This window comes from Anas platyrhynchos, chromosome 5, assembly GCF_047663525.1.
Source record: "Anas platyrhynchos isolate ZD024472 breed Pekin duck chromosome 5, IASCAAS_PekinDuck_T2T, whole genome shotgun sequence".
Classification (NCBI taxonomy): Eukaryota; Metazoa; Chordata; class Aves; order Anseriformes; family Anatidae; genus Anas; species Anas platyrhynchos.
This window is the reverse complement of record NC_092591.1, coordinates 1984768-2010157: the sequence shown is the minus strand read 5'-3', so window position 1 is coordinate 2010157 and position 25390 is coordinate 1984768. Positions and strand designations below refer to the sequence as shown.

The following is a 25390-nucleotide window of genomic DNA, read 5'->3' as shown; positions in this document are numbered from 1 at the left end:
CTGGCCTATAGCAAATATTGGGGAATTTGAGTAGTAATTTTTCAGGCATCTGTAAAATATCAAGATCTAGAAGATATTTGGCAAGAATAACCAATTGTAAGGCAGGGCGGTTAGAGGGAAATCGAGGGAGAGCCCATGAAAGGCAGGTTCGGCTTGATTAGCTGAATAGCTCTCCCTTGTAAGAAAGCTGAGATCTGGCACATCTTATTTCTGTAAAATAGCTCTTATCTTTAAGCCAACAATTCCCTGCAAAGCGGCTGCCTTGGGAAACTATTAGCGAAGCTGGATAAGGTGGAGGAATTGTAAAGTGAGGGCAGATGAAGACACTATTGGGTTGTGTTGAAATGGCAGATGTCAGGCTGCAGAGAGAGGCTAGGGGAATTTCTCACGAATCGATCTCCTTTTGTATTCTTTATCCTGTACCTGGGCACAAAGAACAGTCACATGCTGATGAAATTTTCTGATGAGACAAAATTGGAGGATATTACCAATGGAAAGAAGGCTTGCAGTACTGAAGAGTTAGAATTTCTGGTCTGTTTTTTGCTGTTATCTGTAGCTTTACCGCAGCCCATGTGCCAGCTAAGGATCTGGCCTAAAAATTATCCCCACCCACGTGATATTTGATCTGACATGGAGTTTGACATGTTGTAGATCTGACATGTCGTTTACCACGTGAGCTGACCACGTAAAACCACAAGAAGGGTCAGGCTGGGATCGACAGGGTTTGAGACTGGAAGTTTCCGTATCACTGTCTTCTTCATCAGCTGGGAGTTTTTGGAGATTGAATAAAGGGTAATTGTCCTCAGGGCTGTTAGGCTGTCTGCCACTTCGTCACCCTCACCACCAAGCTCTGTGTCCTGTCTCTGATGCTGTTCACCACTTGTGCCTCGCTGCTCACTTTGGTCCAGAATTATGGTGGTGCCCCCCCCAGTCACTCCACAGGCAGCTTAGATTATGTTACGAGATAAATTATAATTATTGTGATGAGCTACAAATACTGTAGCTGGATATCATGAGCTCTGAGCAACTCTGCCTCCAAAGTTTACCTTAATCTCAAGTATTCTGTGTTCATCTGGATGTCTTCTGTAAGCGAGAGGTGATGAGCAGCGTGGTCATTACACGTGCAAGTGCGGTTTCTAAATTACAGGAGCTGAGGGAATCTGTTTACAGCTCCCATTATGTAGGGAATTAAACATCAGGAGTCTGAAGGTTAGTGGTATCTCTGATGGAGATACCGATCAATGAAGGACCTCAGGACAAGATGCTCTTGAAGCGATAACTGTGAGAGCTCTTTCTGAAGGGAACTCTGTGCAGATCCTTCTCTTGCAGCTCACTGGGCATTTTACGTTTTCTGCCTGTAAGACACACCTTTTAACACGGATGCAAAGATCTCATGTATTTCACTGGCACAGGAAGCTTTCACGATTTTTTCTTTTTTTTTCTTTTTTTTTTTTCTTTCTTTTCCCTCTAATTAAATTATCCTTGTCTCAGCCCATGAGCCTTTTTCTTTCTAGTTCTCTCCCCTCTTCCTCTGAGGAGGGGGAGTGAGAGAAGTGCTTGTGCTGCAGGTCGGCTGCCCAGCAGGGTGAGACCTCCACACCGTGCCAGCATCGTTCTCTGCAGGCTGCCCTTCTTCTTTGCAATGATTAAGTTGTCTAAAGATAAATGAGGTGGTGAAGTTAGGTTTTTGCATACACTGTGTGGCGTCTATATTTTATTTATTGTGTATTTTGCTAGAATCAGAAGTCTGTCAGTTTGTAACCACAAATCTATATTATTTAAAATGCAGTTTAATTGAAGTCATGGGAAGATGACCTGTTCTGTGCTTACTGGAACATCAAACCTACCACCCGAGTGGATAGCAGAGCTAACCGGATGATTATATAGATCTGCTGAAGCCTGAAGGCAGCTGCTGGGGAACTGTGCTGCTTCAGATCCCTCTGCTCTCACTGCAAAGTTGGATCCGCCACTGAACGCAGAATTGCTGCCCTCAACCCAATGCCAGGGCAGTTGTTGCCTTGTGCACTTTTTCTCCACCGAGTCGAGGATTTTAGTTCTTTTCTTCCCTCCTCCCCTGGCAGAAAGTCCCATGTCCCAGCGTGGACACCCATGGCTCGTGTTGTGTCCCAAGTGATGGCACTGGAGAAGCAGCACAATGCTTGCTGGACAGTTTGGGTTTCTCTTTAGGCACTCATTAGAAAACATTTACAAGCAGAACGCGGTGCCTTGGGTGCACACATTGCTGTTACCAATTGCTATTAAGTTTTACATTCATCATTTCTGCGTTCCCCTCTTGTGAATTCAGTGCTGCAGCCTTTCTATGGCTAACGCTGCTCCTCACGCTAACACAAAGCTCCTGCCCTCCCCTCCTGTCTCCCGCAGACCCCCCCGCCGTGGAGCCGACCTTCCTGGAGATTCGGCAGGGCCAGGGCCGGAGCATCACCATGAGCTGCCGGGTGCTGAGGGCGTACCCGACGCGGGTGCTGACCTACGAGTGGCGGCTGGGCAGCAAGCTGCTGCGCACGGGCCAGTTCGACGTGCAGGACTCCACCGAGTACACCGTCAGCAGCCTCTCCCGCGACAGCTACGGCATCTACAACTGCAACATCATCAACGAGGCGGGTGCCGGCCGCTGCAGCTTCCTCGTCACAGGTAGGCCTGGCGGTGCCGTGGTGCCACGGTGCTGGCACGAGTGGAGGCGATGGATGGAGCGTGCTGAGGCTTCGTGTGTTGTTGGGTGCTGCTGCCTCTGCTTCAGCTCGTGCATTGCCTGAGATACGTCTTTCCAAGCAGGTTTATAGCTTGAGGGCATCTGGTTTGGATTCCGGGGAGGTTGGTAACAAAATAGGAGATTTAGCTTATTTCAGTGGTTTAAGGATAAAGTTTTATACATGTGAAATGTAAATATCCTTCCTCCATGGGCATCTGTCAATATGTTTCTGAAACAGTCTAGAGAGAGTCATCAGGTAGTAAATTTCACCTGTTTGAAGTTTGCAGTGAGGCTTGAATTTCCTCTTTGCTGTTGGTTCTCCTTCTCATTGAGCAGGCAGACCCCAGTCCTGAGCAACTTCAAGCAACCCAGGTACAGAAGGGTGTTGAAATGTGCTCCTTGCCTGAAAAAGCTAAAGCCCCGTGACCCTAACACACAAGATCACAGACTCGGGGCAGGTGTGCAGCCCCAGCCACGACCTACCCACGCTCTGGATTTGAACATATTTTATGCGTCTTTTATCATCAATATCGCCTATTGGACCTGACAGTTTAACTGTTTTTTTAGAAACACAGGGCTTAATTCCTCCTCCGTTGGATGTTAGTTTCCATGGCTTGAAGACGCAGCTGCCTGGTCCTGCGAGCACCCCCTGCCTGCAGCAGGCACCGTGCCCAAACTGAGGTCCTGCTGGAGCTGGAGCCACATCAGCTCCAAGTCCCCCATCCCTCTAGGCTCGTTGACCAGACTTTATTTAGCATCACAGAAGGGAAAAGAGCTCTTAAATGAGCCACCTCCTCCCAAGGTCTGAGGTGGGCCAGGAACCCCTTGGTCATCTCCAGGCACCTGCCCAGCGTGGGCACTCTCCAGAGGCCGACATGGGCAGCCCCAGCCTCCCTAGGGATGCCGGAGCAGTGGTCCCATTGCAGCGTAAAATCCCTCCCATCAGCTTCTTGGAAGGAATAGTAGGAAAAGAAACCAACAAACTGTGAGTTAAGAATAAGTAAAAGAGCTATCTCAGAAGAAAAGATGGCCCATCTCAGCTAGCATTTTATTCTTGTTTACTGACCTAAAAGGGCAGCAGAAAGGTCATGGATTTAAGTGATGTGCCACAGAGTTCTTCAGCTCCCTGCCCCTGGGGAGTCTCACAAACACAAAATCCCATCAATGCCCCTGGATGCCAGGGGAGAACCACCATACACCATACACATCCGTCCTGGGAGCAAAGAAAACATTTTTGATTCAGCTCCCCAGCATGTTTTTCAGTTAAATTTGGTTTTATTGGAAAACAAACAAACAAACAAAAAAGTTGGCCTGATTTAATGCGAATGCTTTTTTTCTCTTTTGGATGTAGTCGCTTGGCATCCTGTTTGCAGGGATTACACCAGGGCCAGCAGTGTGCAGCACAGCTGTGGTGGGAACAGAGCAAGTACCTGGTGACTGATGGCTCTACTTCTTTCTAAATGTAATCAAGCCATTGGCTAAGTTATCATTCAGAGCCTGCTTGGAGGTATTTTCACAGCCACTGGCTTCTTCAACTCTTTGGAGTTTAATCCAGAAGGTGGCTCTGAAGGAAACCAGAGAAAAAACCTTTTTCCTCAAATGAGCGAATGCAGTTCAATTTGCTGTTCATCGCTCTTTGGACCCGATACTGTAGAAACCTATTCTAAGGCAATTATTTTGCCAAGACTGGGGCAATTTGAGTGGCTTTCTGTGATTTATTACCATGCCAAAGCAAGGCACATAACTGAAAATTAGTACTAAAATGGTTTTATGATACACTCCGTCTCGCATCCCTCCTGCGCTTTGCTCCTTTTTAGTCCATACCATTATGCGAATTTATGCTGCGTGGCTGCGTTAAAGATGCTGAAAGTAACCCTTTGGGTTATGACTTCGTGCTTTCCTCAGTCCTCAAAGGTTAAATCCCACGTGTTCGTATTTAGTAAATATATTCTCTGACACACAGAGTTGAAACTGCTCCCAGGGAACGGCAGCAAGTGTATTCTGCTCCCAGGTCTTATTGGAATAGATGAAACTAAAGCACTGGGGAACTGAGAAAGCGTAGAAGAAAAATGACGAAATGTTAAAAAGGAGGTTTACATTCACCAGGAATGTGATTACAGAAAAAAAAATAGGTCACTTCTTTGACACACACACAGCAAAAAGCCAAATAAATAACCCATGGCAGGAATCTGGCAGCAGTGGAGCACTTCGGGTGCAACCATGGGAGTCGTCGTCGCCCATTCTCCGCTGGTTTTATTTCCAGGTTTTCATGTAGTAGCAGAGTGCTGCAATGCTTACGTTGCAAGGGCTGCGGAGAGGCATTGGTATGCTAAGAGAAGGCTTTTCAGCACAGAACTGAAAGCGCCTGCATGAAAAGATTTATGCCGGCCCTGGAATTTGCAAAACCTGTTTTTATTGCACTTGGATTCTGAGCCAAATTTGAGAAGATGCAAGCAAAATAAATCACACGTGGCAAAGGGAGTTGATTTATATCGGATGGGCCAACCTGAGGCAGATTTAACCTGCTAGTGTCTTAAAAATAAATGAGAACATACAAGCAAAATTGTGGGAAAGCAAGGATGAGTTCCCCCTGCTCGCAGCTCCACAGTCTGTGTATTCTGTTCAGTGCTTGATGGGGCACATAATGCCCAAAGAGCGACAGAAAGAACATTTCGGTCAGGGTGTGATGAAAACCCTGCCAAGACTGGAAGCAAATTGAAAAGAAAAAAAACCCTGGGATGCAGAAAACGTCATGAATGGCGCTGGCTATTCGTAAGGCTTCATGCGTGTGGAGGAAGGACCTGGGAGCAGGAAGGTGCTGGTGGCAGTGGCAGTGTCACCTGCTGGATGCCACACGGTGGGCACAGGACTTCTGTCCCCTGGGGAAGAGGAGTGTGGGAAGAGGCACATTTAGGGGTTTAAAGCCATCTTCACCCTGCCCTGTGCTCTTCCCAGTGATGTAGTGGTGGGCTCCTGTACTTCGGGGATCTTGCCCAAGGCACTCCGGGGCACCCTGGGGACGCTTGTGCACGGGGATTTGGGCCTCCTCGAGCTGGGGGAGGCTGAACCCTTTATTTTCCAGCCTCCTAAGCTCTCAAACACGCAGTGGTGTTGCTGGCGGAAGAGCTGGTTCTGCGGCAGGGGTTGTTTAGCAATACTCTGTGCACCCGGGGAGCTGTTTAGGATTAAGATTATCCATAATTGAGGTTACCTGACGAGTGTCAGCACCGCGCTTTATCTTCAGCAGCTGATAACTTTGGCAAGCTTTAACCACTTGCACTGAAATCTGTCACGCTGCTGCCTGCCTCGGGCTGAATTGTTTACAAAAATTGCTGTCCAAAGAGTTACTTTTAAGTATGGAAACAACATTCTGTTTCATCCAGGTTAAATTCTTGCAGCTGTTTAACTGCAGCTCAGTGTGCCTGAAAGGGCCAGAAACGCACTCTTGTATGATCCTCTGCTCAGGTTGCATCGGGAAATCTGCCTGTAAGTCTGGACTGACAGTGCTATATACGATATCTGTGATGCTGTCTAAATCAGTATTTATAGTGCTGGGTAGCACTAAAGAAAGCTGCAAATGTCACTGCATTGACACTGTTACTTTTAGGAACTGATTTCTGACCCCACAGTAGAGCTCCATCAGACTCATTTGCAAGGACAGTTCGGGATGCTTGTTTTGTGTTGCTCTGTTTTGGTTGCCCTTTGTTTTCCCCATTAAACGTTGCTTAAATTAATGAGCCAATCTTTAATTATTTATTTATCCAGTCCTACTTCTCACTCTCATTGCTTATGGCCGAGACCGATGTCGGTCCAGTCACGTAGGGTGGAACTGTTGGCTGCCAGCGTGAGCACAGCTCTGCCTTCCTATGGAGCATAACGAACCTGAACCCTGGGCACTGACCTCTCCCCTCTGCATGCCCACAGCATCCATCCCGGTAGGAGCTGCGTGGTTCCCAGGAGCCTTGCAGGAACATCCTCGCTGGATGTGTGTAAGCGTGGGGAAGTTTCTGCCCTTGTGTTTCCTCTTTGCCCTGGGCACCACGCAAGGTGCCTCTGGTCTGCACAGAAGTGGTATCAGCGCTGCCATCAGTTTTTCCTGAAAGCCAGGATGCACGAGGACATCGTTTGAATTAAATTGCAGGCACGTGAAATTGCAGGGTGTTGGGCTCTTCTCCGTGGCCCCATTAGCTGAATTAAACAGTGCTCTGCCGTGTAAAGTTTTATAGCTTCGTCAATCCTTGCTTGTTAAGGACGGCCTTTGCTCTGAGCTAGGGGACAGAAGTCTGTGCTCTTTGTAGCTTCCCATTTTATTATTTTTTTCTTAGAAATTCTTTGGGAATCACATGAAGGAACAAGGGACAGTTCCAGAGCTTATGTTTTAGGACACCATCCTTCTTGCCTTCAGCACCAGCTCCTCACACACCGGTGGTTTAAGGGGCCGTCCAGGGCACTCCATTATTGAGACCTAGGGACAAAACCAGGTACCTGCAAGTAAGGCTTTGACCCATTTGACGTGTGTGCCATCCATTTTATCCTTATTTCTGAACGGAAATACGGCCCAGAACTGAAGCAGACACCCATGGCCTGAGTGCTTCTCCCTGCCAATATCCTCCATATGTGCACGGGGCCGTTGGCTGCAGGGCTGGCTGCATGAGGTGAGTTAACGTCAGGGGCTGATGAAAACTGAAAACCAGAAATATATTTTTCCTTTTTTCTCTTCCCATTCTAACACTGCTAAGTGTTTTTATATGAGTAATGCTAAAGGCATTTGGGACAAAAATGCATGCTTCTCCTTGGTAGTGTCCCTTTCATTTCAAAACTCAAGACAGGATGATCAATGGCAGTCACAGGCACGTCACCCCTGGTCTTTGAGGAAGCTGGCATGGGAGAGGCAAGTTCTGTGCTGGAAATACAGACGTGTTCTTTTCTTAGAATAACAAATATTCTCCTTCATAGATTCACTTCTGCTTCTCTTCTACACATCTCCCTCAGTGGGAATTAAGGAATTATATTTACTTTGTTCTTTTAAATATTTATCTTTTTTTAAATATGTGACGTTTTTCCTCCAAACCACTTTGTGCTTATATTTTTTGGCAGGGTAAAACCCTAGTTTCACTGAAGTCTAAAGAAGAATGATCCACTTGAGTGGATTCAGAATTTCTCATGTAGTCAGCACCAGGGGGCTTGGGGGCTTTCATTTTTAAATCCAAATCTCCCCTGTTTACGCCCTCCACCTCTCTTATACCGTGGTGTTTCCCCAATGTCTTCTTGCATCTGTCCTCTGCGTCCCCACTGCTTGAGTGAGTCCCTGCACGCACAGGTACGCGGGAGCCCTGCAGCCATGCGCCAGTGCCTGTTAGCAAGCTGCTATTAATTTTTAATCTCCAGATCTTCCCTTCAGTGTTGTCATTCCTGTTTGTTTATTCCAGCTTTTCTGTTTGTTTCCAAGTTTGGCTTCTGTCGTTGTCTCACCCCGCTGAGCAGGGGCTGTCCTCGTGGCGGCAGCGCGGTGCTGGCAGAGCGGGTGCCCGCCGGCCGTCTGCCACGTTACCAGTGGGTTCAGTTCAGCCTTTCCTCATCCTAGAGCATCTCTTTGGCCCTTTCTAGCCTTCTCATCCAGCTTAAGCCAGGGACACAGAATGAAGAGGACAGGAGGGGGCTACAGGAGCTCACCCTCATCCCCCTGCTCTCACCACTTGCCCTTCCCACTCCCCACTGCATTCTCACTGACTGGCCCAGCCTGGCTTCAGAGCACAAATAGCAGTCAGGAGGCCAAAAATATCCAAATATACCAACAGCACACTCAGACATCTCTTTTAAAACATCCCACTGTCAGGTCCTTGGATGATCCTATCCTCCCTGTACTCCGCTGCGGTTCTGTGCTCCATCAGCTCCCTGCCTCAAAATCCTCTGGTTTGTCCTCTTAGTCACATTAATTATTTGGCTAATTCATTATAACTTTGCAGATATTAATTTAAATAAGACAATTTCCTATCATTAAAGTCCAAACCATCTTGGAACTCACACACATTGCCTGGGGACATTTCGGAAAATCAAGCGGTCCTTGGGCTCTCATCCCCTGACACACTCACGCCTGATTTCGTGTGGCTTGGGAATGTGCGGCACTAACCTACTTATTGCTTTCAGATACTTCATCTGCCTCGAGATTAGCCATGACATTTTCCTGAACTGCTGAGATACTTCTGGTAGTTTGGCCCTGGGTCGCTCAGCGGCGCATTCCCGTCTGTCAGGAGGCACTCAGATACTTTGCTTTAATGGGCAATTTTCTGATGGTTATCCTTTTGAAATCTGCTGGAGTGCAAGGCTGAGGCTAAGGTCCGATTCCCTTTGCTCTTTATCATCTTCTCTTGGGTAGTGTTATTGAGAGCCTCGGATTGAATTTTCATCTCCTTACTGCTGATTTACAGCCTGAACAAAGATGCTATCGCACTGATGTCTGTTTTTGAAAATTGCTTTTAAACCATGCAAAAGTAGAGAACAGTGCTTTTTTTCCCTTTTTTTCTTTTTCTTTTCTTAACATTTCAGCATCAGCAAGACCAGCCCTCTTACTTTCCTGTTGTCTTCAGCAGGGTGCATGAGTGCTCGGCAGCACCGGGAGGCGAAGCAGCTGCCGGTGCCCCAGCAGGGACTCCCTGGGGGACACCCATGTAGCACCGGTTGGAGTTTTGCTGTGCTTTGCATGGGGCAAGCACACTGCTGTAGCGACTGCATCGCTGCCCAAGCCTTGTGCAGTTTCAGTTTATTTTGCCCCTGCTAGCTGGGCTATAAGAGTTCCTATTTTTCCAGGTGTATCAGCAAGACTTTCAGGCATGAAATGGCCCAGATTTCCTTCCCTCTTGCCTTACAGGGATATTTGTGTCTTGCAGGAAAACTAAGAGCCAATGCTGCTCTGTTTTTATGTGTGATTGAGAAGGAAGCCGGTCAGCTGAATATGAGCCAGCAGTGTGCTCAGGTGGCCAAGAAGGCCAACGGCATGCTGGCTTGCATAAGAAGCAGTGTGGCCAGCAGGGCTAGGGAGGTGATCGTCCCCCTGTACTCAGCTCTGGTGAGGCCGCACCTCGAGTACTGTGTTCAGTTTTGGGCCCCTTGCTACAAGAAGGACATGGAGGTACTTGAGCGGGTCCAGAGAAGAGCGACGAAGCTGGTGAGGGGCCTAGAGAACAAGTCCTACGAGGAGCGGCTGAGGGAGCTGGGCTTGTTCAGCCTGGAGAAGAGGAGGCTCAGGGGTGACCTTATCGCTCTCTACAGGTACCTTAAAGGAGGCTGTAGTGAGGTGGGGGTTGGCCTGTTCTCCCACGTGCCTGGTGACTGGACGAGGGGGAATGGGCTAAAGTTACACCAGGGGAGTTTTAGGTTAGATGTTAGGAAGAGCTTCTTTACCAAAAGTGTTGTTAGGCATTGGAACGGGAAGTGGTGGAGTCACCATCCCTGGAGGTGATTCCAGGGTGATGGAGTTCCCAAGCCTCTCTCTATCATAGTTGAAAAATCCTGGCACTGGGCGATGTCCCTGGTGAGTGGAAAGATGGAAATGTCATGCCCCTCCTCTTCAACAATTAAAACAAAGAATTGAACAAAGAGCACTACTCTTCAAGAATTAAAAGAATGAGGAGACATTTCTTCTCAGAAAGAGCAGTCAGGCATTGGGACGGGTTGTCCAGGGAAGGGGTCGAGTCACTGTCCCTGGGGGTGTTCAAGGAAAGCTTGGACCTTGGTGCACAGGGACATGGTGTAGTGGGTGACACTGGTGGTAGGGGATGGTTGGACCAGATGATCTTGGAGGGGTTTTCCAACCTTAATGTTTCTGGGATTCCACAGAATGTTCCAGTGATCAGAGGCCAGAGCCTGAGCTGGAAAAGGTCACGTGGAATATGTGGAACAAGGTAGATCGGGCTGCCATTTGCTAGGTCCTGCACTTTTGCCACCTAACCTCACCCATAAAAGTGGCCTAAAAGAAAGCTGGGATTCTATAAAGGAGTGTAGCCATGGAACCAGGAATAATGGCTTGGAGCAAATGGAGGGGACATTTGGATTAGGTATGACGTGGGGAAGAAATTCTTCACTCGGAGCACAAGCGCAGATGGGAATTAGGTTTGAAGATGCACCTTGCTTCTCTCCTTTTTCATAAAGAACAAAATTACCTAAAAAACAGTGTAAAAAATAAACCCGGGGCACAGGATGGGAGGTGCAGGGCAGTCCCTGTGACAGAGGGGCAGCCTTTCTCTCTGGCGAGCCAAATGGCCCGGGAAAGCCAGCCCCAAAAAAGGGGCCCTCAGACCCCAAAACCCTCCTTCTTCCTCCACCCGAGGGCATGGTCCAGACCACTCCCAACACAGCCCCCCAAATTCGGCCACGCACGGGCCCCTCCATCACAGGGGCTTGCTGAGGTCACAGTGGCCACCACTGCCCCGCCTTTGCTGCGGGCCCTATAAAAGGGCCCCCGTGCCGCTGGCCCGCCACTCGCTGAGCTTCGAGGCCCTCTGACAGCCGCATCCGTGGCAGAAGGAAGAGCCAAAGCAGCAAGGCGAGAGGCGGCCCTCGTTGGTGTGAGCGGACGGCCATGCAGTCGCAGCGAGCACCAGCAAGGAAAGCAGCCGAGGAGGAGAAGAGGAGGAATGGGCAGAGGCAGAGCGCCGGAGGCACAGCAGACACCAGTGCCCAGGGCAGCTCTGGCACCCAGCCCGCAGACACCCGCAAGCGGTCCCAAGGGCACCGCAACGATGCGGGGAACAGGCCGGCCCCTCGACCATCCAGCGACAGGGGGCCTGGGCCTTCTTCCAGCCAAAACGGCGGCGTGAGGCACAGGCAGGACCAGCAGCCGGAGCGCCGCAAGGAGCACAGGCGTGACTACAGCACGCAACGCAGTGCGGGGCCCAGGCGTGGCAGCGTCGGGCCCACACGTGGAGAGGAAGCGCAGAGGGGAGCGGGACCGAGGCGTGGGAGCGAACGACCCCGTGATTTGGCACCCCGCACGGAAAGGTCTCCCGATCAACAGCGTCGCGTGCGGCCAGGACCCAGCAAGGGCGGGCTCATAATTCAAGTGCAAGCCGTGCGTCACCCTTCCCCTAAACCTCACAGCGACTCGGGCCATGGGCCTTACAATGCATGCAATAGTCGCGAGGGGGGAAGGCAGGAACATCGGCCGGACAGCCGCATGCAGCAGAGGCGTGCCCCTAGCCCACAACACAGCGTGGGACCCAGGCACGGCCAGAAATGGGATGTAAGCGGCGGAGCCACAAGGGGAAATCCACCGCGCAGTGGCATGGCGCCCAGGTATGAAAGTCGACCCCGTGATTCGGCACCCCACATGGAAACGTCTCCCGATCAAAGGCATCGCGTGCAGCCAGGACCCGGCAAGGATGGGCTCAACCAGCAGCAGCTCCAAGCCGTGCGCCGTCCCTGCCCTCAACCTGACAGCGACTCGGGGCATGGGTCTTCCAGTTGGCGCAGCGATGGCATGGGGCAAAGGCAGGCACATTGGCCAGACAGCCGCATGGAGCAGACCCGTGCCTACCGTGCAAGCCCAGACACCTACAAGCAGTACCGTTGGCACCTCAGCGATGCAGGGAACAGGCCATCCCCTCAACAATCCAGCGACGGGGCACCTGGGCCTTCCCATGGCCACACTAGCGATACAAGGCAAAAGCAGGACCACCAGCCAGAACGACGCGGGGAGCAGAGGCGTGTCTACCATCCCGAACAGAGCGCGGGACACAGCCAGGGCCAGAATCCAGTCTTCGGAGTTGGAGCCACGCATCAAAACCAGGCCGACAGTGGCACAGGACCAAGGCGCAGAACTGGCCGACCCCCTGGCTCGGCACCCTGGCCGGAAAACATGACGGATGGAAGGCAGCCCGTCTGGGCAGTGCCGGGCAAGGACTGGCTTAGCCTTCTGCCCAGCACCGAGGAGCCCATGGAGCTGGAAGACGTGGAGGAGCCGATGGAGGTGGATCCCCCTCCGCCAGAAGAGAGCTGGGACCCCCGCAGCGCGTCCTTGCTCTCTGCTCTGCAAGCACACAAAGAGCGGCGCAGGAGTGCCCGGACCACCCCCTACTCGACGTCGCGCAGGCTCCATCGCAAGCATTAGCTCGGGATGGGGCCCCCAAACACCATGGACATGCCGCAGGCTTAGCTGCGAGACGTCCCTGCAATAAATCACTCTGTTGCTGATTCTCAGGGGTTGTGTGAGTGCTTCTTTCCCTTCCTCCAGCCCTTGTGCCAGAGGTGGCAGCCCTTCTGCACAGAGCCTCGAGGGAGGGCACAAGAGAGGACCCAGCTCCCTTCGCGCTGCCAAGTGGTGGAGTCACCATCCTTGGAAGTCTTTAAAAGACGTTTAGATGTAGAGCTTAGGGATATGGTTTAGTGGAGGACTGTTAGTGTTAGGTCAGAGGTTGGACTCGATGATCTTGAGGTCTCTTCCAACCTAGAAATTCTGTTATTCTGTGAAAACTCACCTTCATTTAGTGGCCCTATTTCCTGCAGAAAACCAAATTAAAAAATCAAATCTGATTTAGAAAATTTAAAAAAGAAAAAAAGATTTTAAAAAATCTGTGCTATTTTCTTGAGAAAATGCTGTGTTAGCTCAGGCAGAGAATTTATGTCTCTTCTTTGAGGACTCCATGTAAATGAGCGTGTTGTCAAGAGCACAACTCATGGCTGATCTGCTAAAAAGGGATCAGTAACATTGGGCAGTCCCTAAATGCTGAACAAAGGGGAAAGATGTCAGGCAGAGCGTGGCCCCTTCTCCTTGGCAGGTACCGAGGGCTTTGCCCAGGCTGCCCGGCGCCTGGCCGAGGGTCAGGCTGCACAGCCCTGCTGCTGGGGTCTAAAGGCTGCTGGTTATCCAGAAGGTGCTCTTTTTACAGGTGAAGCTACAGGAGTGTTTTCACCATGAATATTTATTTCCCAGAGCCTGCACATCTTTCAGAAGGAAAAAAATAAATATCTGTTTTCTCAGTGAAAAAGAGCTACCTTTGATATTTGCTGTCCTGAAAATCTTAAAATGCTAGCAAAAGAGAAACTTTTTTTTTTTAAATATAACCCAAGCAAGTCACTGTTTGGCACACAGCAGAAATGGCTTTTTAACAGAATTAAGAAGAAATGGGGGCCTTCAAAGATAAATGAAGAGAGGTTAAACCCAGTAAAACGGAATATGTTTTCTGAAACACTGCGTAGTTCAAAGGAAACCTAATCAAACTTCAAAACAGCTTCTTTAGCGTAGGAAAACATCAAGGCTTTTCTCCTCAGCTGCAGAATTCGTGTCTGTGCTAATCTAAATAATGTGTACGTGTCCTGAAATGCGGTCCCATTAAACCTTTTAACAAAGGGTGTTTTTCCCCTCAGTCAGTTTTGTGCCCCATGCTAACACACGAGTGCTCCGGGCAGGGCCCAGGACACAGGAATGCACTTGCTGGAGTGGGTGCAGTTGGTATTTGGTAATTCAGCATGAAATATGCCAAAGGACTGAGGACAAAAAGGAGCTAAATTAAACAGAGAGCTAGATCCAGGGCAGTCAGCAGGTTGGCATCTTCCTTGTAGGAAGGACATGGCCATGGCCCTGCTGTGGGCAGCAAACCAGCCAGACAAGGGGCACGCTGATTGCACTGAAACACACGGGTACAGAGGAGAAAATAACATCACCTTCAGCCTGCCTCCTCCCCAAAGCCAACATGGAATTAATCGGTTCAGGATTCTTTTTTAAGAGCAAAAGCAGAGGAAAAATATTTGTTGTTGTTTGATTTCAATCCAAATTTGCTTTCCATTTTCCATTAAACTCATAATCCATGTTACAATCGAACTTATAACAGTGTTATTCACTTAATCCTTACAATGAATTATAGGCATCTCTTTTTGATATGCTGCTTTCCTTATTGCATCTTTTATCCTGCTCTGACTCCGCTGCTGGTTTCTGTGGGGTGGTATCGTGGGGGGTGAAGAGAGGAGGTGCCCCCAGAGAGCCCCCCAGCTGCCTTGCTCGCCCCGCAGAAAGCTCCGGGCTCCGCCGTGCCCTGACTGTGCCACCTTTCAGGTGTTTAAGATGTTTCCTTTCAGGTTGGATGTTCTGGTGCCAATAAAGATACAAAATTGTTTAAAATACCTAAACTAACCTTTTTTTTTTAATAAAAAAAGGGTGGTAAAGATACTGCACTTGTGCTGAAGATTTCCCCCCAATGTAAAAATATTGCCATATAAAACCACTCCAAGCCTCTGACAGATTATGATTAATCAATATAGGAGATCATCTCCACAGAGCAGAACTTTTTTGGCACTAAAAAAGTATTGGTAAGACATCTTCAAGCCTGAGCGTGTCCCAGTATAGACAAGCCATAAGAGCACGCACCATTAATGAGGCTGTGTTGTGTCCAAGTAAAGGATTTTATGTCCCTTCCAAAACCTTCAGATGATCTTTTTTTTACAACGAGAACTGGAGAATTACTTTAAAAGTTGCATTTATGTATGAATATGCAGCAGAGTTGGCTAAATGTGTGGTGCTTGTGTTCCAGACTGCCAAAGTGACTGGAGTGAGCACTTCAAGGACAAGTTACGCACTTGAAACAGGCAGGGCACAGCGTGACACCGAAACGTGGCAAGGGAGAGAGGTAATAGAAAAAAAAAAAAAAAAAAAGCAAGAGAGGGTTTAAGTTGGAGAGCCACGACCTAAAATCCTGTCTGGAGGCAGACTTCACCTCTGGATAATGCGCTTTGCTCTTGTTGAATAGAGTGTTGCTGCAGCTCGGCTGGTTCAGGGGAGTAACAGACAGGTTAAATTAACTGAAATCCTCAGAGACCTTTCATCCACGCCGTATCGCTGGCTTCCTCATGGCAGCAGGATGCAGCACCACTCTTAACAGTCACCTGTTTTATTAGATTGGGAGCTCTCATTTTGGGGATATGCTCCTGCCCATCATCCAGAGCACAAAATTCGAGCATAAACTGCCTGGTTTTGGGGCCCCGTTCCTCAAGTGCCAGGCGTGTTCCTTCCTGATGCCAGGCACAGCCGATCATTTGCTCACAGGCAAGATCCGGGGCTTTAGCTCCATAAAAATCAGTACCTGAGGATCCGTGCTTCTGGGGAGCTGGCTGCCAGCCCTCTGAGCCTGGTGGGGGCACTTGGGCCTCGCTGTGCTGCAGGCGAGCCATGTGAACACGTGCCGAGGCCTCCTCGATGTTGATATAAAATAGTATAGACATCTAATGTCGTCTTGCAAATTCACCTCAGTTCCGTTTTGCTGTAAAACAAAAGTGAGAATAATTTTGTGTGGAAGGGCAATGCAAAACACAGTGAAAAAATACTGGTATGATTACACCTCTTTCTGCATTAATTACACGTTTAGCGTGTAATATTATAATTACATCCAACCAGCTAAATTCTGGGTCTCTGCAAGTCCCACTGAATAGACTGAAAATCTGTGGGGAGATGCTGTAACATCTTTCCTTTGCCACTTTTCCTATTTGGGAGCCCCGAGTGCAGCACTGCCCTTGCATTTGGCTCATTCTCACTCAGGCTCATCTGAATCACTTGCCTCTGTTTTAATCTCCAGGTTGACCCCTACCTTATAATTCATTTTCTAGCTGACTGGTCCTACTATTTTCTAACAGTACAATGACACCCAGTTCTTGCCAAGACTTCCTTTACAGATCTTTGAAGATGATGCAGGTTTATAAATGGAGATTTGTTGAAATTGCACATTTTGAAAACATGCTGGCAGCTCACAGTCTCATTTCTGAAATCAGCCTTACGGATACCTGGTCTGAAAGTTGAGTTTCTTGAGTGGGCAGAACTTTATACAAGGTTGCTTTAACCTCAATGGGTTTGAAATCAATGATTTTGCATTTGCAATTATTATTTTATTTTTTTTTTTTTGTATTCTTGCTTTGTGAGTGCACAATTTCTTTTTGTGAGAACTTCGTATGTACGGAAATTTTTTGGTGCTAATTGGCTACCAAGAAGGCTGTGCAATAATTCCAAACAATTTAATCAGTCCTGTTTCCTTCTGACCTCTGGGACCATATCGAAACCCAGAGAGGGACTGAAGTACCCAGGCTCCACTGCATTGCATCCCACGCTCTGTGCTGCCAAGTCTTAGCCAGCAATTCAGCCGTGGTGTTAAAACTAATTCAATTAGGAGTGAAGGGGCATTAACGGAGTAATTATGGAAGTAATGCCCAAAGCAAGGGGAAGCCCTGTCTGCACACATGCCCTTGGGGAAGCCAGAGGTGCCTGTATTTTTGTCCTTGGCCATGGCAAGCACAGCTCTGCTGTCTCTGTTGGTCTGGGTGCAGCAGCTTGCCAAGCAGCGAGTCTTCTGCTGGGGCCACGCACGAGCCGGTGCAAAGGTACCCAAACCTCTGCCAGATGGGACTGTTTTTTTCCAAATCCTCTTTGCTTAGAAGGAATTAGTGTCCAAAACAGTGTCGGAAGCTAACTTGATCCACCCACCTCCTTTCTGCTTTAAAAGCAGATGGGCTCTGTGGTGTCAGATAAATGCACCGTGATTGTATCACTTCTGTGCTCTTACAGAGCAGCGATAGCGAGCAGGAGCAGAGGTATGTTTGTTAGCTGATGCCAGATTACACATGCAAGCCATTACATTATTTGCATTTTTGTCCTTTTTTTTTTTTTTTTTTTCTTTTTTCTGCCACCGTGTGCAGACGTGTTCATACTGCTGTTCTGCTGAGGTTTTTTCCTGCATGCAAATAGCTTCTAATTTGCCAGGCCCGCTTACATCAAAGCTGCGGATGCCTGGATACAGCAGGGATGTGCAGGGCAGCAGCGACTGAGGGCAGAGGCACCAATTCAGCAGGGCTAGAAGCAGGCAGGGGCTGTCTCCATCTTGCAGACAAGTGCCTGAGCACAGCTGAGCCCCCTTGGACTTGTTTCTTCTGGGCTTTTGTACTGGTGGCTTTGTTACGATGGGCACACGCTGGTGTGCTGCCTGCTGAGCTCCCCGCGTGCACCAGAGGTGTCCCAGGTGCTCTGCGGGACGTGTGGGTGCTTTGCAACTCTTGCCATTGGAAATACTGGTGTCTTGAGGGACAGGGGTGGAAAACTGTCATGGGGAGGTTGGGTATGTTAATTTTTCCCTTTTCTCAGTACAGATACATACCATGGGAGGGATCCTTTGAGTCTGGACAGAAAAGCTCTCAGTTTTGGTGAGCAGACATGAGTTTGAGGCAGGGCCTGGATGGGCTGAGCTCTGTTAGCAGCTGTGGGCTGTTAGATTTCGGGATGGAGGGAGCTGCCTTTCGGTATGGCAGAGCGAGTGGGTTGACTTACTGTTGGAATTAATTTATTTCCTTGTGAAGACATCCATACAAACTACCTCTAAATCCTCACTGTCTGTAGCACTGCTTCTCTAAGGAAGATTTGATTACAAGCTGACTATAAGTTATTAGCTTTCCAGTAAGTCTAAATGAATGTTACAGGCTATAAACTGACTGTATAAGTTATAATCTCTCATGTAAAGCTTAATGATGGTTGCAGTAACATTTTTATCTTTCTCAAGGACAGGAGAAAATTTCTTACTGTGTCACTGATTGCAATAGCCTCCTATCCCAATTCCACATCTGAAGTCACACTGGCGCTGTGGTATTTTATTTCTGTTCCCCACCCAGTCTGTGCTTTCCAACATAGTCTGTTTTCCAGCACAGGAACAGTCATGGATGGCTGGGAACTTCAGGGAACAGTAGAAGACCATATGCCACTTTATATCCTTGCCTGTGTGGTCTTAAAATTCCTTCTGAAGTACCACTGCCATTTAAAAAATTATTTGTCATTCATCTGCTGGGCACAGCGGGTATTTGATTTTAATTAAAGACCTTGGAGACCGTGGAGAGCGTAACAGTGCCACTGAGCCCAGAGTGGCTCCGAAAAATGTGCAACAGGAAAGGCAATTTCCAGAGCACACGGAGGGTCGGTGTTGTTTTGTTTCCTGCTGAACTCACTCCTGCTGGTGGGGAATGCTTTGCGGACAGGAGCTTTGGCAGCCCCCGGCAGCAGGTTGTGGCAGGGCCCCAGAGCAACCCGCCCCGGGCAGGCTGAACGGCAGGCACACGGATAAGAAAGCCAGTTCTCACTGTGCTCGCAGGGTTTTTTCGCCCATCTCCTGGTCCAAAGCCCATTAAAGGCAGTGGGTGCTGAGCCGGTGACAGCCTCCTGGACAATTAATTTCCCAACTGAGCTGAGGCAGCGTGGGGAAGTTTGGGATATTTATTTCTCGCAGGTCAGCAGCGTGGCAAGCGGTGCCAAGTGTGACCTTTTACCAAAGGTGGCGAGGCGCTATCGCTGGGTCTCCAGCGTGCTTTTGCTGTCAGCTAGGAAGAGGCGAAACATGACATTAATTAATTACAATCTGAGGCCAAAGCCTCACCTTTAAGGAGTGGAGAGAGGGGCTGTCTCACAGTGGTGCAGATTTATTTAATTTTGACCTAAGACTTCCATAGGGGAAGAAGAAAAGAAAGAAGAGTTAATCACCCAAGAAGGGCAAGGAGGGAGAAGTCGCCCCGTGGGACAAAGTTCTGCTGGCTCGTGCTGCTTGGTTTTAGGTGTGCTTCTGGGAGCTGTGGCTTGAAAGCTGCAGAAGCCAGGCTGCCCAAAGAAGGAGTAAAACAGTGCAAGTCATTTTGCTGGACAGCAAAACACGGCACCAAGTGTTTTGTGTTGGCAAGTCCCATGGGAAGAGAGGGGAGGTGTGGGAGAGCATCGTCCCCAGGCTCATGGTGTTCAGGCCTCGCCTGCCAGCCCTCTCTGCCCCATTCCTGTTGGATCAGCAGGTTTCAGTGTTAATTTTCTCATCCAAAGGCAAATTCCTGCTTCACAGGTCAGCTGGGGCTGCAGGTACAGGTGGTAGCACCAAGACTCCCAGACTCTGCATTTGCAAACACAAACCTGTCCCTGGACGTGGCTCTTTAGGACAGCCAAGGGAAGGCCACGTCTGTGCTCTTTGCCTTCAGCCCTCAAGTTTTGGCCAGGCGATATCTCAGAGATGTTGAACCGACGAAACCCACGAAGTAGCAGTACAAATGGAAAGATACGAGGCTTTACAGAAGGTCCCAACTGAGAAATGTTGTTCCCAAGCAAATGATGGGAGGATGATGGTGGCTGCAAGCGGGGAAGAGGGCATCTGTAGCTGCATCACTGGAGAGAAATCAGCCAAGTTTTAGGTTTTTGGCTTTAGGTTTTGGTTTTAGTTTTTAGTTTCATAAAGGAGAGGCTGCCACGGAAGAGAGTGATGTGAAGCACTGTGACTGTTGGTGTGAAGCAGGTAGCGTATGAAATGCAGAATACAGAAGAAGACTGCAGAGGGAGCCTGTACATGGTGTGACAGAGCCCTCAGAAAGCCACAGCAGGGACTGATCTGCAAAGCTCAGGAAGGGGGAAGCTGATTTTGTTAATGCTGTCGTGAAATTTGAGGAGGAAAAGTGGGGGTAGCTGGTCACAGGCTGGTTCAGGTGTGACAAGAACAGGAGTTCCCAGAGGGACTGAAGCTATTGGAAAATCTATTTTCACTTCTAAGAGCAGTTTTGGGAAGAAAAAAAAAATCATAGATATTTTTCCAAATATTGAAACCCATTCCTTTGTGCCGTGCATCCTGAGCTGCTTGTGACTCAGGCACTGATTAGGTTGGGATGGAAGGGGACGGGCAGGAGGGGCAGTGGCAGTGGGAAGTCCAAAATGGGGCTGTGGGGAGCAGGAGGGGTGAGCCTGCAGTGGGGCACGAGGCAGCTGCAGGGGCTGCTGAGGGCGAGCAGGTCAGGAAGGTGAAGACTTATATTGCCTTTCTGGTATGCAAATAATGAACAAAGTATCTCTTCTTTCTTATTGAAAATCCTTCATAAAATATATATCCTGCCATAAAACAGAGCACAGTAATTGGCGGCATTTTTCATAAACTTTGTTTCTCGCAGTGTTTTACACAGTTAAATATATTGTTTTGTTTAGGATTTATACTCTTCATGCATTTTAAAGATAGAAAGGTCTGGAGCTGAATTTGCCAGATGGGGAAGCATTTGTAAATCTCTGATTTTATTTTATTTTCCCTAAACATTTATAGCTGCTGTTATAAAGTGCAAGACACCCTGATCATCGCTTATATTGAACTCCTTGTCATGTTAAGTTAAAGTGCATATGTGCTACCAATATGGAACAGAGATGGCAAAGATGCTGCATTCGCAAACCGTCTAACGCCAAGCAAATTAGCAGAAATAGATATGAAGATAGGGGGAACATAAACAGACAACGCAAGGAAATGATTCCTTCGGTGCTGTCTGCGTGTCTACTAAAGCTGTCACTGCTACTGGTGCTGTGCCTGCACAGTTACTACTGTTTGTTTCTGCATGACAAGCCAGCATAAACACTAACCCGGCACTCTGAGACTCCATCTGGGGTATGTAGTCAGCTGCTATAATTAGGGAGAGAATGTCGTTGTTCATTTTATTGCCATTGCTTGAAATCAGTGGGTTGTGTTTGCATTCATTACAATTTAGATTTGCAATGCATGTTCTTGATTTCTTATTTTATTTTGGAAGGCATGTATTGGCAAGTGAAGTAAAATAATTCTTTTGGGAGCTTATTTCATTTTTCTAAGGGATAAATGACTGAGTGAGGTGAAAACAACCAGGGAAAGGTCTCCTGAGACTGGTCAATGAATTTCTCTGGAAGGTACCAGCTCAGGACCCATGTAAATGAGTGCATCGGTTCCCTTCTCAGGACAGCACTTTGGCTTTTGCTAAGATCTCAGTGATGCAGAGGGATGTAGCATGACTTCAGCAGTAAGCAGCGGCAAAGAAGAGGCTTTTCTGTTCTCGTTTGTTTTCTATGAATCAGTTCCCTATTGTCTCCCATACTATTTTTGGCCTTCTGCTAGCAGAGAGCCGGTAGATAATATTTGAGATGTACTGCCTGGAGGAATTGAAATGCTGTGTGCAAGAGGCTGCACAAGAAACACCGGTGACTGCAGAAGGGCTCTGAGTGAGAGGGGCTGCTCCTGGGGAAGAGCCGTGCATTTGTTTGCCACACTGGGGCTGCTGACAGATGATGCTTGTTCCTCTTCCTGATCCAGCCTCGGATTCATTATGAAATAAGTAATTACTGAAACTAAGCATGTACCTTGATGACTCTTATCCATCAGAAATTAATGATTTTTTAACACTGTCTGTTATAGTAACTCCTTTAATATCGATTGGCTGCTGTCACTGAATCCATACATTAAAAAACATGCGTGTCTTCTGCTGGTTTGGTCGGCATGGATGAGTGCAGCTATTGCACGTGGGTTGAAAAACTGGAGATTGTTTAGAAGCATGGCTAAATGCATCAGTGTAGCTATGTTCTAAGTCTGCAACTTCTTGTGCATTAGTGAGCTCCTGGGGAAATCCTGCTGTAACCCACACCAGGCTGGCAAGTAGGAGGAATGGCTGAGGTCCCCAGGTTTGCTCAGCCCCGAGCAGAGCAGGCCGAGGGGAGGCCTCATGGCGGCCTGCAGCTCCCTCACAGGGAGCGGAGGGGCAGGCGCTGAGCTCTGCTCTCTGGGGACAGCGACAGGACCCGAGGGGACGGCATGGAGCTGGGACAGGGGAGGGTCAGGCTGGGGGTTAGGGAAAGGGTCTGCACCCAGAGGTGGTCGGGCACTGGCACAGGCTGCCCATGGACATGGGCACCACACCAAGCCTGCCAGAGGTCAAGAAGTGTTTGGACACCGCTCTCAAGCGTAGGGCCTGATTTTTGGGTGGTGCTGCGTGGAGCCAGGAGTGGGACTCAGTGATCCTTGTGACCCTGTGGGTCCCCTCCAAGTCGGGATATTCCATGGTTCCGTGACTCCAATCATTTCTGTCAATCAAGCAGCAGTGTTTAGGGCTCTAAGTGATGGTGCTGCTGGAGCTGCTGAGGTGTTTGTGCAGGCTGCTTTGTGCCCTGTTCTCCAGCTCCATCTCGGGGACAGTGCTGTTTGTCATGGTGAGGCTCCATGCTACACTGCCTCCAGTACTGATGTGGCCTCATCAGAAGGTGGCTCAGATAACCGCTCAGTGCAGAGACGGCAGGCAGCAAGTTTGTTTTCCCTATGAATATTCTTGTCTACCTTTTCCCTAGTTAGTAACCCATTATACAAACAACACCTCAACTTAGTCAGTGCTCACACTCAATGCATCTTAAAAGCGAGTGTATTTTTGTCCCACCCAGATGTTTAGGAACGACTGCTCAGAAAGGGCCTTTATGCAACACTAATTAACCACTGTCACATCCTCAGATCAATACTTTTTGAGATCTGGTATCACATCTCCCTGAAGTCCCATTTCAGACTTTCATAGAATCTTATATCTAGCAAATTTTAACCAAAGATATTCTCCAGTGGCAGGGGACAGAGCAGGATACTGTCTTAGGATGTCTCTATCCATAGCTGCTGCCTGGAGCTGGCTCTGTGGGTAGGATGTTCCCCTGGATGCTATCTGCCTGGCATGAAGGAGAGATGCAGAGAGTCCAGTAATGCCCAGTAAAAAGCCATTTGGCCCCTTGAAAGTAGACACAAGAAGGAAAAACTGCTGTTCACCGGAAATTATCACAGCCCTCCACAGTGTTTCTGCAATTCGGAGGTTTCAGCAGGTCTAGGATGTGCTCTTGAATCCAGATGAATTCGATGGTGAATTGGGTACTGGGTTTTTTTCTTCATCCTGTGCTAACCTGAGGAAGGAGGTAGCTAAAATCCTGACCCACCCCATGCCCAGGAGGATGGTTTGCTGTAACTGGTAACTGGTAACTGTTGGTTTCACATATGGAGGCATTCGGGTTGATGGAAATGCAGCAGGATGTGTAATTGTGCTGGACAGCCTCTGCCAGCATGCTGGGGAGGAATTCACACTTCTTGTAGCCATGTAGCCTTCAAACACAAGCAGCTGGTCTGTTTGTGCATCACTGTCTCACGCAGGGGCCAGCCCAGATGAGCAAAGCCACACTCAGCATTACTGCTCCTTCCTCTGCTGTAGCCCTCTGCCATACACAGCCACAACCTGCTGTATTCTGCATGTGCAACACATTCAGAAGGTAAAAAAATAAAAGTTTTGTTAGTGGTGGGAAGGAAAACCAATATTATACTCTGCATTAAACTGTGCCGTGCCTCCTCTGCCTGGCAGAGCCCCAAGCATCACAGTTACTCGCACTCCAGCAGTGCGAGCACAGAGGGAGGGATTAATTAAAGCTAGTGCATGCTAATGGAGCTCTAAACCTGACTGCAGATTGCTTTAACAGACACAAAGAAGTGCCATGGCATAAACCCTCCTCCTTTGGGACCCCAGGAACAGCGGGGCAGTGAGAGGTTGCCCTGCCCAGGGACGTGGCCCTCCTGGCTCTGCCTTGCAGAGCTCTCCTTAGGACCAAGGACACTTCCCACTGTTTTTCCCCAATATAACTCAATTGATGAAGATCTGGGGATCCCTTCCTGGGCTGCAGGAGACCAGTGTGCATCAAAATTGCATTCAGATGGTCAGTTTGTCACAGGTACGGCCAGGGAGCTGAAGCCTGGTGAGGTTTGGTCCCAGAGGCAGGCTGAGCCCTGCCTGCCTGTCCTGAAAAGTTGTAATAAATCCAGCTGCACAGGCTGAAGGGAGGGAGAGGAAGGTGAATTTTGCTGCCTGTGCTTGAAAAGGGCAAAAGATACGAGCCAAGCAAAAGTTTCCTGTACTCAGAACAAAATGGGGGGGTTGTTTTTGGAAGTTCAGGCTGGTGTGACTGGGGGAAGAAGGGCAGATGGAGCTGGAGCTGGCATCTCCAAGGGATGCCCAGATGGGCTATGAGCAGCAGCAGCAGCCCCATGCTCAGCGTGCTTGAGACGTCTCTGCTGGCAGGACATACATGATAGCCTCTGGCAAGCATGGCCAGGGCTCGGAGCTGGCTGCTGAGCTAATCCTTAATGCAGGTGGTTTCCTCTAGGTGACCTGCTGCCTCTGCACACCCAAATCATGCTGAGCCAAGGGCTGTTGGTAGCTCTGTCACACCCTTCATCATCTCTTTACTTCTGTGGTGAGGGAGAATCTTTGCTGGACAACATCTCCTCTGGAAATGGAACGGTTGGATGGTGGTGGGTCTTGGTGATGTGAGCTCTTCCATGGCCAGGTACACTGCCTGCGTGCCTCGTAGCTCCTGCACCATCAAAGGCAACATCTGATTTCTGCATACACTAAAACTCTGCCCAGCTTTCTTGTACTTCTGAAGTGTGCAAGTTAAGGACTTAATGTTGTGTTGTTAAATTTTCAGCATCTCCATTCGCACCAGAAATCTCTTCTGTTAGGAGGGATTTAGAATAATGCAACTCTTCATGAGCCCTCATTATTTCTCAAAAGGTGACTATGTTGTTCAAGTGCCTGTATTGTGACAAGCGTCTAATTATGGATCCTTTTTGTAGACCCCCAGAGATGCCATTATGTCCACCTGCAGTAGAAGGGGGAAGATTATCATTTGCATTCAGCGTGAGGTTTTTTTCTATTATTTCCACTGCACATAAATAAGGAAAACAAATCTTACCAACCAGTGCTCCTCTCTTCATTTATCTTACATTTCATTTTTGAAAGCAGCAGTTTAGCTTTGCTTCTTTTCCTTGGAGTATTGTTGCTTGCTACTTCAGCACTAACATATCTGCTCTAATCTGCTCTAATTGAATGTGCAGCCTCATTGGG

At 48.7% G+C, this 25390-nt stretch overlaps 1 protein-coding gene across 6 annotated transcripts in view; it reads left to right on the top strand.

Annotated features, from left to right (window-relative positions):
• MDGA2 (MAM domain containing glycosylphosphatidylinositol anchor 2) overlaps positions 1-25390 on the top strand; it is a 321830-nt gene that overhangs the window by 244611 nt on the left and 51829 nt on the right. For all 6 annotated transcript variants that reach the window (XM_072038054.1, XM_072038055.1, XM_027457733.3 and 3 more), the window contains one exon: positions 2383-2652. In XM_072038054.1, coding sequence (XP_071894155.1) covers positions 2383-2652 — 270 coding nt within the window. The remainder of the gene's footprint in view (positions 1-2382; positions 2653-25390) is intronic.